Source organism: Nuphar pumila, chromosome 6 (genome assembly GCF_984573655.1).
Source record: "Nuphar pumila chromosome 6, dmNupPumi1.hap1.1, whole genome shotgun sequence".
NCBI classification, from domain to species: Eukaryota; Viridiplantae; Streptophyta; class Magnoliopsida; order Nymphaeales; family Nymphaeaceae; genus Nuphar; species Nuphar pumila.
Genome location: NC_143254.1, coordinates 114,222,912 through 114,237,736, shown reverse-complemented (window position 1 = coordinate 114,237,736; position 14,825 = coordinate 114,222,912). Strand labels below are relative to the sequence as shown.

The 14,825-nt window shown below is 36.2% G+C and overlaps 1 protein-coding gene across 1 annotated transcript; it reads left to right on the top strand.

Annotated features, from left to right (window-relative positions):
* Positions 1 to 3,993: 3,993 nt before the first annotated feature.
* LOC149835782 (uncharacterized) lies at positions 3,994 to 5,663 on the top strand. The gene is made up of 2 exons (XM_090010666.1): positions 3,994 to 4,232; positions 5,089 to 5,663. The coding sequence occupies exons 1-2, from the start codon at positions 4,011 to 4,013 to the stop codon at positions 5,173 to 5,175; spliced, it is 309 nt and encodes a 102-aa protein (XP_089866792.1). The 5' UTR covers positions 3,994 to 4,010; the 3' UTR covers positions 5,176 to 5,663.
* The last annotated feature ends 9,162 nt before the right edge of the window (positions 5,664 to 14,825 follow it).

Sequence of the window (14,825 nt, the reverse complement as noted above, 5' to 3'; positions counted from 1 at the left end):
GAGGTTGGCTTGTCCGTACTGCATGGAGGATTCCAAAGCTTTTAGATTGAGGCATGGAAGGAAGCCTTGCTGGTTTGATTGCCATCGTCGATTTCTACCCAGCGATCATCCGTTCCGACGTCAAAAGAATGCATTTACAGCAGGCACAACTGAAATGAAAGGTCCATCCTCAAGATTGTCTGGCATAGAGATTTTAAGAAGATTGCGATACTTTCCAGATGTATTAACAGATGCCCGCAGTCCTACACCCTTCCGTGGATTTGGGAAGGAACACAATTGGACGAAAAAATCTATTTTTTGGGAACTACCGTATTGGCTGACCCTATTGATACGACATAATTTGGATGTGATGCATGTAGAGAAAAATGTGTTTGATAATGTGTTCAATACAGTAATGAATATTAAAGGAAAAACAAAGGATAATCCGAAGGCCCGTATGGATTTAAAATTAATATGTAAAAGACCAGAATTGGAACTCAAAGAGTATAATGGCAAAGTACTGAAACCAAAGGCGAAGTACGTACTCGGACCTGATCAAATAAAACATGTATGTCAATGGTTGAGACAACTGAGATTTCCAGATGGATATGTCTCTAACATTGCTCGGGCTGTGAAGATTGACGATGGACAGTTATATGGGTTGAAGAGCCATGATTGTCATATCTTTATGCAACGATTGATACCCCTAGCATTCCATGATATGTTAGACAAACCTATATGGGGGGTATTGTCTGAGTTGAGTGGATTTTTCAGAACATTGTGCGCATCGGAGGTCATTGTATCAGATGTAAAGAATCTCGAGGACTCTGTCATCACCACTATTTGTCTGTTAGAAAAGATATTTACGCCAGCATTTTTCGATGTTATGGAACATTTGATCATACATTTGCCATATGAACTAAGGGTTGGTGGCCCTGTGCAATATCGATGGATGTACCCATTTGAAAGGTATATGTTTTTTTATATTTGTCTCTTTAATGACAGATATTTAAAATTTGAAATATATATTCTTGTCAGATGCATGTTCGACCTAAAAAAAAGGTTCGTAATAAAGCAAGAGTAGAAGGCTCTATTTGTGAGGCGTACACTTTAGAAGAGATTTCAAATTTCTCATCTATGTACTTCGAACCTCATATTTCAACACGTTACACATGCCCGCCCCGTAACGATGATGGAGAACAAGTAACTGTAGCTGACAAGCTGTCGATATTTCAACGACTTGGGCATGCATTTGGTAGTTGCCGATTAAGGCTATTGACAGATCGAGAGCAAGATGCAGCACACATCTATATTCTTTTTAATTGTTCAGCGATCGACCCATACATCGAGTAAGTATATGTATATGCAACTCAATTATAAATCCTTTTATGTTCTATATGTGGATACATGGCTCGGTAATATAAGTATTTGTGGTTTGCAGACGATTTGATCTGGAGTTGCAAAGCAAAGTTTCACATCTCACTAATGCAGAAGTACAAAAAGAACGTGAAACTAAGTTTGTGGAGTGGTTGAAACAGTTGGTAAAGAAGCTAACATAAATTTTGTACTTATAAACAACACTAAGTTACTTAATTGATCGTGATCACAATAATTGTTTATGTCTGTGCGTAGGTTCGCCATGGTGATGTTAAAGATCAAGGAATATGTGATTTAGAAAATGGTCCGACCAAAGTTGTGCAATGCTACAACGGGTATATCGTAAATGGTTATCGATTCCATACAAAAGACTACGGTATAAACAAATCAACGATAAATAGTGGCGTGTGTGTCAAGGGTAGCAGCTACGGTGAAAATGAACATAATTACTACGGTGTTATAGAGGAAATAATGGAGTTGACTTACTTAGGCATGAATAACAGGGTTACGGTATTCAAGTGTCATTGGTTTGATCCAACTGAACAAGACTCGACAAAGCTTCAGGCATTGTGGAGGTGAATCATAAATCCAGGTTTGGAACATATGAACCATTCATATTAGCCTCGCAAGCTCAACAAGTTTATTATACTTCATATCCGAGTATAAAAGTCAGATAGAAATGAATGGTGGGCAGTTTGCAAGGTGAAATCCAAACTATACCTCGAGTATGATCAGTTACAAGAAGATGAGTTAGCTGAAGACAGTGATTACTATCAATCAGATGATGTCTGTGACTTCGCTTATGGTCACGATGTTGCGCATGATATGCATGTCATATCTCCATTGGCTGATGAAACATTCATAGAGGAATGTGATCCAAATGATGTACCAAGTGGATGGGCAAACAATGAAGAAGAAGAAGAAGAAGAAGAAGAAGAAGAAGAAGAAAGTCAAACTAGTGACGAGGAAGAATTCTCAAGCTAGTGAGCAAAATCTTATACTACAAACCTCTATTTAAATGCATTGTAATACTTGATGTGAGTTGTATTGCAATACTTGGTGTGAATGATTAAAAATTTTATTTCAATGTATTGTAATACTTGATACGAATGATTCGAATGCATTGTAATACTTGATGTGAATGATTTCAATTATCTGAATGTATTATAATTTATGCAATTAACGAATGATTTGAATTAGTGCAATACTTGATGTCAATGATTTGAATTATTTGAATGCATTGCAATGCTTGATGTGAATGACTTGAATGCATTGTAATACTTGATGTGAATTATTTGAATGTATTGTATGACATATGTTATTTGTTAGAATATGGTTCGTGGAGGTTATAGTGGTCGCTCATCCAGTAGTAGCCAGGCTCAACCTTCATCTTCACGGGCTCCTGTGATAGGTATATCATATAACTAATTAGATGCTTGATTAGTTCAAATGCACATTCTGAGAACTTGGTGTGTATTTTTTTACAGATGATGTTGCGCCTGTACACGACCCACCTACACCAGTTGATCGCACAAGTCAACAGCCAACACAGGAAACAGGGTCTTCTCAGGCTGGCACAAGAAGACTCATTCGAATAGTGTATATCGATAATCGACCGTAAGTATTTTGTTTTCAATTATTGCATATCTTTTAAATATTTTATATTGATATTTACTGTGTAACAATTCATGTGCAGCACGAGGTTTGAGCCACAAGAAGTAGTACAGGAGATTAGGAATTCACTTCTTCAACATCTACCAGGACCATTTGCTCAATGGAAAGAGTACCCAAAGGAGGTATTAGACAGATTGTGGTCCTCATTCATGGTATACAGTTGTTCTTCATAGTTAATGTGTTTCATATTTAATTTATTTAAGCAATGTCTACTAACTTTCTGAAAATATTTGTAGGCTTCGAATCGCTTTGCAACTACGGTGGAAGAAAATGATGCAAGGAAGGTGTGGCAGAAGGTGGCTGCCAATCGATTTGCAGACATGCTGCACACTATGAAGACTGCAGCAAAAAAAGCATCTGGCGTAGTAGATGATCCATTACTGTGGAAGGGCCATGGTCCTATTACTATCAGGAGAGATTACTGGGATGAAATGTGCGATATGTGGGCGGGAGATGCATTTAAAAATCGCTCTGCGAAGGCTTCACAAAATCGATCGAAGATGCCCGAAGCCCATCTACACACAGGTGGATCTAAGACATTTGGGAGCCACCTAAAGAAAATGGTAACTCATCAATATATAATATTAATTTTATAAGTATTGTTGCAAATTTGTGTACTAAATCTTTTGTCATTTAACTTCGCATGAAGCAGAAAAAGAAGGCAGTGTACCATATAAGGATGTGTTTGTAGAAACACATAAACGGAAGACCACGGGAGTCTTCGTATCAGAGAAGGCGAGAACGACAATGGTATGTATTAATTCTATTAATAATCATTGCAATATATATGCAAGTCATCATAATGTTATCATTAATTATTAATGAATACTTTAAACATTATTTTGTAGGAGGCATATGAGCAACAAATGGTAGAGCGATATGGCGAAGACGCTACTCAGCATTCATCATTTGATCCTACAACATGGGTGACTGCAGCAGGTGAACCAAAAAAAGGTCGCGTGTTCGGGTTTGGGAGTAATATGAACACTTCACCAGTTATTGGTTCTTCCAGTTACGGCTCACCAACTTCTTGCGCCGACATAAGCTCCAAGCAGCCGACTATTCTTTCCGGTGATGATGTACGCGAGATCATTAATGAATCACTGAATAACTACTTCCAATACACCGTCGCCCCCTTTCTCCGAAATGAGATCAAGGCCGCTGTTCAGGATAGGGGATCTTCGATTCCAGGTCCCTCTCAGGTATAATCACATATATAGTTTTTTTGACTGTCTTAAAGCACATCTGAGCATGGTAGAATCACATATAGAGTTTTTCTAGATGCCTTAGAACACATATGAACATGCTATAATCACATATTCAATTTTTTTACTGCCTTAGCACACATATGAGCATGATAGAATCACATATATATATATATATATATATATATATATATATATATATATATATTTAACTTTTTGTCTGTCTTAGAGCACATATGAGCATGATAGAATCACATATAAAGTTTTTTTGATTGCATTAGAACACATAAGCATGCTATAATCACATATTCAGTTTTTTTACTGCCTAAGAACACATATGAGCATATTATAATCACATATTCTGTTTTTTGACTGCCTTAACACACATATGAACATGCTATAATAACATATAGAGTTTTTTAACTGCCTTAGAACACATATGAACATGTTATATATCATTTATGATAGAATCACATATAAAATTTTTTGCTTTGCCTGCCTTAGAGCACATATGAGCATGCTATATTCACATATTCAATTTTTTTACTTCCTTAGCACACATACGAGCATGATCGAATCACATATATAGTTTTTTGCCTGCCTTAAAGCACATTTGAGCATGGTAGAATCACATATAGAGTTTTTTTATATGCCTTAGAACACATATGAACATGCTATAATCACATATTCAATTTTTTGACTGCCTTAGCACACATATGAGCATGATAGAATCACATATAGAGTTTTTTTATTGCCTTAGATCACACATGAGCACATGATAGAATCACATATAGTGTGTAATTTATTTCATTATATTTTGTTTATCAATACTGACTGTTCTTTTCTTGTGTAGGCTGCTAGCGATAATCAGGGTAGTGGAGCTGAAGGGACAGATAAAGACAATGAACAAGAAGACGCACAAAATCTTGGCGATGATTAGAGGACTGTGTTGAAGAAGTTCTATTTTTTTTATTTTTCCTAATTGTAATTGTTGAATTGTAAATAATTAAACTTCTTAGTTTTAAGGTGGAACGATTAATTATTATAGATACTTGTTATATGAATTTTTTTGTGTGGTTTGTTTTTTATTTACAGGAAATATAAATTGTACAGGAAATATAAATTGTACAGTTCTCGGTAATTAATTTTTAAATAATTTTTTTTTGATTTTTTTTCGTTTTTGCGACGGATTAGCGACGGATTATTCCGTCGCTATTCATATTAATCTAGCGACGGCTTAGCGACGGAATTAAATCCGTCGCCACGCCGTGGTCGCCGTTTAGTACCGGCGGATTGGCGACGGAATATAGCGCTCGTTATTCCGTCGCAATTAGCGACGGACGTGGCGACAAAATTATTCCGTCGCCAGTTAGCGTCGAAATATTCGCGACGTAAGCATACTGTCGCCGCGTTGTTGCTAATCCGTCGCTAACATGGTTAGCGACGGATTAGCGACAGAATGTGGTCGTCGCTAATCTACTGCTTTGTTGTAGTGGGTGTAATGGGTTTGGGATATCGAGTATACTTGACTCCTACTTGTGAACCCGAGTGTCGAGCCGTACCCCCATGTTTGTGACGTATCATGCCATACAAGAGCCCTTTTCTGTGGATGTCCTTCTTTATCAATCGTAGTGATATTCCACAGGGATTCATTGAATATGACATTCAACAAAAAGTGACGGTGTTTGTGCGGATTTTCCTTCCTTGAAAGAATTCCATGGTTTTATTATTTCATTCAAGATTTGACGAAAATGAATGTCTTCTCGGTTGGCGCTTGTGAAAGTCTACCTTTAATAAGACCAAGACACTCACCCTCTCTCTCTCTCTCTCTAAAAAAATGAAAGACAAGAAACAAAGACTACGTCTAATTATTGAAATGGTCAAAGAAATATTTTAAAGTCCTACTCAAATGCTCAAGTTCAGAATGTCAGTCCCAGATTCAATGTCAATAAAATGCTCTAAGAAAGGGTTTCTTTTTTTTTTCCAAAACAGTCTCTTAAACCTTTCTGAAATTACAGAAAAGTGCATGCAATCTTTTGTTTAACTAAAAAAGTTTTGAAAATTTTGGTTTAGTGTTCTAGTTTGTTGTTTTTTCCAGAACGGCCTTCTAACTTTTTAAATTTTATAGAAAAGCGATTTCATTTGGTGAAAACCTCCCACTGTTTTATTTTGACTAAAACTATTTTAGATCTAGTTATGATCCGGATTGAGGCTTCTTAAGGAAGGTAAGTTTAGATCTAGATTAGCTTGATGGTCATAATTTATTTATATTGTCATAATTGATCCATTATGTGTGCTTTGTATAGTATCTCTTTAGATCCAGATATACAGTAGCATGGTAGATAAATTTTGGATCTAAGTGTGGAACCTATTTTGATCCTATTAATATATGGATCTGGTATGACTCTATTGATCCAATAGATCAAGGTTAACTGGACTAGGATCCATTAGATCTGATGTTTGGATCAATATTAGATCTAATAAGTATTGGATCTGATGTTTGGGTCAATATTGAATCTGATAAGTGATCATGTATAATTTTTATGCATAATTTCATACATTTTCATGCATGATCATGTGCGATAAATGCTTAAAAATGCTTGTTTGCGAAGGTTTTCATAGTTTTTCATCAAAAATATAATTTGAGTAAACTGAGCCTTTTAGAGTAATTTGAGAAAACTAATTAAGTTTTTAGAAAATATTTTTCGAAAGAGAGGTCTTTTGAAATATTGAAAATTGTACACTCTTTTTGAAAGAATTTTTAAAAACCTAATTAGAAGACTATAAATAGTCTTGTTTGAGAAAGAGAAAAATATTTTTTCCTCTTGGATCTTTGCCCCCCCCCCCTCTCTCTTCTCTCTACCTCTTCTTCCTCTCTTTTTTTCTCTTTTCTCTTCTCAAGCCAATTTTCTTCCCCGTTCTTCCTGCTTCTTCTTCTTTCTCTTCTTTTCTTCGTACCCTCATCATCGCCGGTTCTTCTTACTCCCATTGTCGAAGAGATTGGAGGTGCGTGTGATTGAAATGGAAAGACCACTTCTTATTTTCAACCCTTCCGTCAGAAATAGATTATAAAGTTTGTTTCTTCTCCCTCTTTTCTTTATTTGGTTTAGAGTGATTGCATGTAGTTTAGTTTATTTTCAGCATTACGGTTTCATTTAGAATAGTTTGATGTTATACCTTCATTTCTGCATATTAGATTAGAATACATCGCATCGTAGGGTAGTTCTTGTGTTTCTTTTATTTTTCGTCTAGTTCATCTTTGATTTTCTTTAATACGCAACATAGTTTTAATCGTTTTCATAGCCTGCAATCAACCTTGCATATTCAAGCAAAGTTGTTTGATTTTTACGAAGCACCTAAAGGATAAAAATTCACACAAATCTCAAGCTGACACTATTGCATGATATATTTTTTATCATGATATTCATCTTTGGTAGAAAAAACATTGATCTGAAAAATCACACAAATTTGCATGTATTGCAGATCACGATTTTCTAACCTACACGTTCTTTTTTTTGAAACGCCGATTCATTAAGCGTGCAATGATCTGTCCATTTTTCTTTCTTTCCTACATGCACATGTGTGTGCACTGTAGATCACAACAATTGTCAAAATCATAAGTTGATCATGTTTGGTTTTGAGGCCCGCATATTGTTGGCTATGTTAGTTAATTAGAATATTTTTTTGTTTGTTGTGTTAGTCAGTTAGATTTTTACTAGTTAAGTCTGTTCTAATCTGTCTCATAGTTAGGTTCACATGTTTCTTGTTTAGGTAGTTCATTGATGAAAAAAATCAGTTAACTGAATAGTTAGATTAGGTTTAGTTATATTTCATGTTTTGAACTAATTAGTTTTGAATTCATTTTTTACTAGAATCATTAATTAGTTGTAGTTTATGTTATGCATTAGTGTTATCCACGGTTTCTTGTTTCATGATTAATTAGATAAATAGTTGTTTTCAATTAATCCATAATTATTTAGTTAGTTTGTTAGTTTCATAATTTAGTGCTTTAATTTCTTATAAATTGATTCTTGTTAGTTAGATGTTAGTTTTATTATTTTATCTTTTAGTGTAGTAAGTTATTTCATGTTAATTTATTTATTGCTTTTGTGATTTTTGTTCATTTGATTTTTGTGTAGTTTTTTTTCTCATTTTCGTGTTTCATCTTTTTATTCTTGCAGGAAAGCGATTGAATGTGCGGTGAGCCCTCGAAAGTACCCCCAAAGAACCCTCTGAGGTCCCAAAAAGGTTCCCTCAAAAGGCCCTTTAGGCCCCTCAAAGAGCCTTTAGGGAGCCCTCAAAACACCAACAATAAGAAAAATAAAACTCAACAAAGAAGGGACTAAAAGCTCAAAGCACTGAAGACCCTTTTTTTTCTTTTTAGTTTAGGTTTTTAATTTATTTCAATTCAATTAATTTGGGTTTGTAATAAGGTACTTTATTTTTATTTGTTTAAGCCCTCTACAGAGGTCGTACTCTCATTTAGTTAATTAATTCTTTTATTTTTCAAGGCAATAAAGAATAGTTTAGCTCTTCTATGGAATATAAAATATTTTTTTCATTCCCTGAGTTCGACTTGGACTTCACCACTAGTGTGAACCGGTTTTTATTATTTGATGCACGGTTTGCATAAATGTTTTTATTGAAAATATATTTTTAAAATGCTTTATTGAAAAAGTTGCATCAATAAGTATTAGATCTGATACTTGGATCAATATTGGATCTGTTGAACCTAAATAGATCAATATTTGGACCTAATAATATATTCTGCATGGGTCCTTGTTTGACCCGAATAGATCTAGATAAGTATAATGTTAGATGTGTGGTGTGGATCTATTTGAATTTAGAATATATGGATATGAATTTGGACAATGGTCAAATCTCTTGTAATGTATGATTTTGCATAAGTTATTTAAGCTTTCATGTAGATCCATTTTTAATACGGATTGTGTTAGACTTGATGATGATATCTCAAGTCAGTTTTTTGATATGGACTCATATAAATTTAGTGAATTTAAATTTTGTGTGTGGATCTGCTAATGGATCTAAATTTATGCTTATGGTTTAAATTGCTTATTATCATATTTGATAAGTTTAAAGTCTTAGAATGGGCTTATCAGGTTTGACATATCCAAATGATAATGAGATAACTCTCATTGGATATGAATCAGGTGCATATTTAATTTGGATTTGGATATGAGGACTTAAGTTTATTACTTGTGCATATTGGTTCTTGTTTGTGATGACTTAGTGCTCATATTACTTAATTGCAATGTATTGAAAAAGTGAGAGTTGAATTATAATTTTACACATGCATGTGAATATATTGTATTTGCTTATGATGATAAATAATCATCGTAAGTCATGCTCCTTATGGTTTGTTTTATGAATGCATAAATGATATCTTTCATGTATTAGAAGCTTATGCATGTTATGCAACAAGATGTTATTCATGTTTTTTAGTAATACTTATGATTATTTGGATCTAGATATATATTGATAAAAATGAGGTGGTGGTTAACTTGGTTTTAATTTAAACATGTTACATGTGATAATGATACAAATGGATAGTGGGAGTATTAACTATAATAAAAACTTTGAAAAGTGAGAGTAAAATCATATTTTTATCATGAATCTAAGAGTTAATGAGAATCCATAGTACTTCACTAGTGTGCATGTGAATATGATGATGTCTGATAGTATGGTCATAGAAGAGCCATAAGAACCTCATGACTAACAAAGAATGTAAGACACCAATATGATGTATTTGTTTGAATATAGTATTACACTTTAAGAGGGTTATAATTTAAATTATGACATGATAAGAAACATATATGGTTATGTGAAATTAGTGCATGCAAAAACAATGTCATGACTAAACTCATACTTTATGTGGAAAGTATCATAGTTCATATAATGATGAAAACACCACATGACTATATAGAAAATAACCCATAGCATGTGTGAAAAACATCATACTTAAAAATAAAGGAAAGTGCACATAGCTATATGGAAAATAACCCATAGTATGTGTGAAAACCTCATATTCATACCTGAATATGAATAGTGAAAAGATCCACATGACTATGTGAGAAATAACCCATGGCATATGTGAAAACTTTGTACTTAAAGATTGAATAATGAAAAAGTTCACATGATTATCACTACAAAAAAATAGTTGATTAGCGACGGAATTTAGCGACGGAGTTATATCGTCGCTACTTAGCGACAGATTAACGAGAGAAATGAATCCATCGCTATATTTGTAGAATTTTACGAAACTAGCGATAGAAAACATTCCCTCGCAAAATCCGTCGCTAAGTAGCGACGGATTTTGCGAGAGAATGTTTTGTCGCAATAAATACGACAGTTAGCGACGGAATTGCGACGGCTAAGATTCCGTCGCAACATAGCGACGGCCTAGGCGACGAAATATTTTCTGTCGCCTTTTTTGTTTTTTGAATTACGATGGCTTAGCGACGGAATTAATCTGTCGCTAAGCCGTCGCTATATGTCGCATTACCCCTAATCCCAGCCCTCTTTTTTCTTTCTCCTTTCGCTGCTCCCGCCCGCCGCCCTCTCCCTCCTGCCGCCCTCTTCCTTCCGTCAACCTTCCGCTGCCGCCGTCGCTGCCCGGAGCAACCGCAGGTACGTAAATGGATTGGAGGTCGACCCCCTGCTTTTTCCGGCAGGGGGTCGACTCTGCCAGGCGGTCGACCCCCTGCGTTTTCCGGCAGGGGGTCGACTCTGCCAGGCGGTCGACCCCCTGCGTTTTCCGGCAGGGGGTCGACTCTGCCAGGCGGTCGACCCCGGTAGGTGGTCGACCCTCTGCCGTGTCCGGCCGGGGGTCAACCCTGGTAGGGGGTCGACCCCCTGCCGTGTCCGGCCGGGGGGGGGGGGGTCGACCCCCCGCCATGTCCGGCCGGGGGTCGACCCCCCGCCGTGTCCGGCAGGGGGTCAACCCCGGCAGGGGGTCAACCCCTTTTGATGTCCGGCAGGGGGTCAACCCCCTGCCTTGTCCGGCCGGGGTCGACCCCCTTGCCGTCTCCGGCCAGGGGTCAACCCCCTGCCTTGTCCGGCAGGGGGTCAACCCCTTTTGATGTCCGGCCGGGGGTCGACCCCCTGCCGTGTCCGGCCGGGGGTCGACCCCCTGGTTTCTTGCTCTTTTTTTTCTTTTTTCAGAAATTAGGGTTTTTATTTTATTTTTATTGTTTAGTTTTCTTTGATTTTCATTGATTAGGATTTTTTATTTTGATTTTCATTTATTAAGCAATTGAATCAAATTTCTTAAATTAAGGCTATTTGTAGTTAATTTAATTAGGGTTTTTTATTTGATTTTGTTTTATTAGGGCTTTGAATCAAAATTTAAAAATTAGGGCATTTTATAGTTAATTTGATTAGGGTTTTCTTGGATTTGATTAGAGCTTTTATTTTTATTTTCTATGATTAGGGATTTGAATCATAATTTTTTTAATTAAGGATTTTTAGTTAATTTGGTTAGGACTTTAAATCAAAATTTTTTAATTAAGGCTTTTATAGTTAATTTGATTAGGTTTTTTTTATTTATTTAGAGTTTTTATTTTTATTTTCTATAATTAGGGATTTAAATCACATTTTTTTAATTAATACTTTTTAGTTAATTTGATGAAGGATTTTTTTGTATTTGATTTTGGCAGGTTTTTTCCTTGTTTGATTAAGGTTTAAATTGTGGCTTTTTTATTTAATTTTATGGTTTATTTTTCTTATAGTTTATGATGTTTTGGTTTATTTATAATTTATTTTCTTGTATTTTAAGGTTTTATGATTTAATATGGTCGAATAATTTCATGGTGACTTCATTTTAAAACATCATTTTTTTTTGCAGATTTCTCAACAGAACTTGCTTGTGCCCCGCCACCCGTGGTAAGTAAGTGACAAAAACAATGCAAATCGGGTAAATACCCGTGGTGAGTAAGTGATGCAAGCGCATCACATGTTATTTAATTTATTGAATATAACACTTTATTGTTCACACACTCACTTAGTTGTTGATATCTATGACTACTTTGTTGGAGTTCGGAGATCATGCTGAGCATGATTTTAATGTATGAATATGGAAGTGTTCTTATTTTTGGAGTACGAAGTCCATGCTATGCATGGTAGTAGTTAGTGGGATATTGAAGTGTGTTTGCTGCAGGTACATGTTTGATATGAATTATTTCGATGTATTGCAATGTTTGATGTGATTGTATCCATGCTTACATGTAGTTACTTTCAATTTGATTATGTCTTCCATGTGAAATTGTATACTGAAAGCATGCTTCAAATGAATGTATCGTGTCATGAATAGTTTGCACATGAAAATATTAAGTTATCAATGCATGCATCATAATTCTTGTGATTGTATGACATCATATATTGCATGATAAATTTGATATTTTCTTCATCATAGTATTCTGATGGTTCTCTTTTAACTGGTTAGGATACTATTCGTAACATCATACGACAGAATGACTGCAAACCGTGAATGGATGTACCGTAGGATAGTAGACAATGAGTTATCGCATGAATATATGGATGGTGTCGACAGTTTTATTGAATTTGCAACGGCAAGTGTCAGTACGGTAGATCCCACAGGTCGGATTAGGTGTCCCTGCAAGATTTGTAAGAATAATCGATTTGTAGAACCTCATGGCGTTAGACATCACCTATACAGGAAGGGTTTTGTGAGTGATTATCAGAACTGGACGTTTCATGGAGAAGAATTTAGAAACGATTTTGATGCACGGGTGAATGTGGTGCACGATAATCCATATACGAATTTGATATTTGATGCTGCAGGAACAGAACTGGGTTCTGCTATGAGTTCTAGTGATGTAAGAACTGTCGTAGATGAAGAATCACCAAACGATGCAGCTAGTAGATTTTATGATTTACTTAGAGATGCTGATGAGCCACTTTGGAACGGTTGTGAGAGTCACACTATCTTGTCTGCAGTTCTTCAACTAATGAATTTGAAGTCCGAGTATAATTTGAGTCAATCATGTTTTGACCGTTTGTGCATGATTGTGAAGAGTATGTTGCCTAAAGATGAGAAATTGCCACAAAATTTCTATCGTGCGAAAGTTATGGTCAACGCTCTAGGTATGGGTTACAAAAAGATTGATGCTTGTCCAAATCACTGCATGTTGTATTTCAAGGAGCAGGAAAACGACATATCATGCCCGTCATGTGGGCATCCTCGGTTCAAGCCAAAGACAAGAGGCAATGGTAGCACGAGATCAAAGGAAGTTTCATACAAGTCGCTCCGCTACTTTCCTATCACTCCTAGATTGCAGCGATTGTATATGTCTTCAAAGACAGCTAAACACATGAGATGGCATGCAAATAAAGTTCGACACGATGAAAACAAGATCACGCATCCTGTTGACGCTGAAGCTTGGAAGCACTTTGATCGTACTCATCAGAACTTCGCAATGGAAGTGCGAAATGTTAGACTCGGTCTATGTACAGATGGATTTAATCCATTTGGGGGTAGATCAACTCCATACTCATGCTGGCCAGTATTTGTAACTCCATACAACCTTCCACCAAGCTTGTGTATGAAACGTCCAAATCTTTTCTTGTCTCTGTTGATCCCTGGTCCGACCTCACCTGGCCAAAATCTTGATGTATATCTAAGGCCATTGATTGATGAATTAAAAGTACTGTGGGATGACGGTGTTACCACGTATGATGCCCACAAAAAACAAAATTTCAACATGAAGGCCGCTGTTCTATGGACAATCAGTGACTTCCCTGCATATGGTATGTTATCTGGTTGGAGCACACATGGGAGGTTGGCTTGTCCGTACTGCATGGAGGATTCCAAAGCTTTTAGATTGAGGCATGGAAGGAAGCCTTGCTGGTTTGATTGCCATCGTCGATTTCTACCCAGCGATCATCCGTTCCGACGTCAAAAGAATGCATTTACAGCAGGCACAACTGAAATGGAAGGTCCATCCTCAAGATTGTCTGGCATAGAGATTTTAAGAAGATTGCGATACTTTCCAGATGTATTAACAGATGCCCGCAGTCCTACACCCTTCCGTGGATTTGGGAAGGAACACAATTGGACGAAAAAATCTATTTTTTGGGAACTACCGTATTGGCCGACCCTATTGATACGACATAATTTGGATGTGATGCATGTAGAGAAAAATGTGTTTGATAATGTGTTCAATACAGTAATGAATATTAAAGGAAAAACGAAGGATAATCCGAAGGCCCGTATGGATTTAAAATTAATATGTAAAAGACCAGAATTGGAACTCAAAGAGTATAATGGCAAAGTACTGAAACCAAAGGCGAAGTACGTGCTCGGACCTGATCAAATAAAACATGTATGTCAATGGTTGAGACAACTGAGATTTCCAGATGGATATGTCTCTAACATTGCTCGGGCTGTGAAGATTGACGATGGACAGTTATATGGGTTGAAGAGCCATGATTGTCATATCTTTATGCAACGATTGATACCCCTAGCATTCCATGATATGTTAGACAAACCTATATGGGGGGTATTGTCTGAGTTGAGCGGATTTTTCAGAACATTGTGCGCATCGGAGGTCA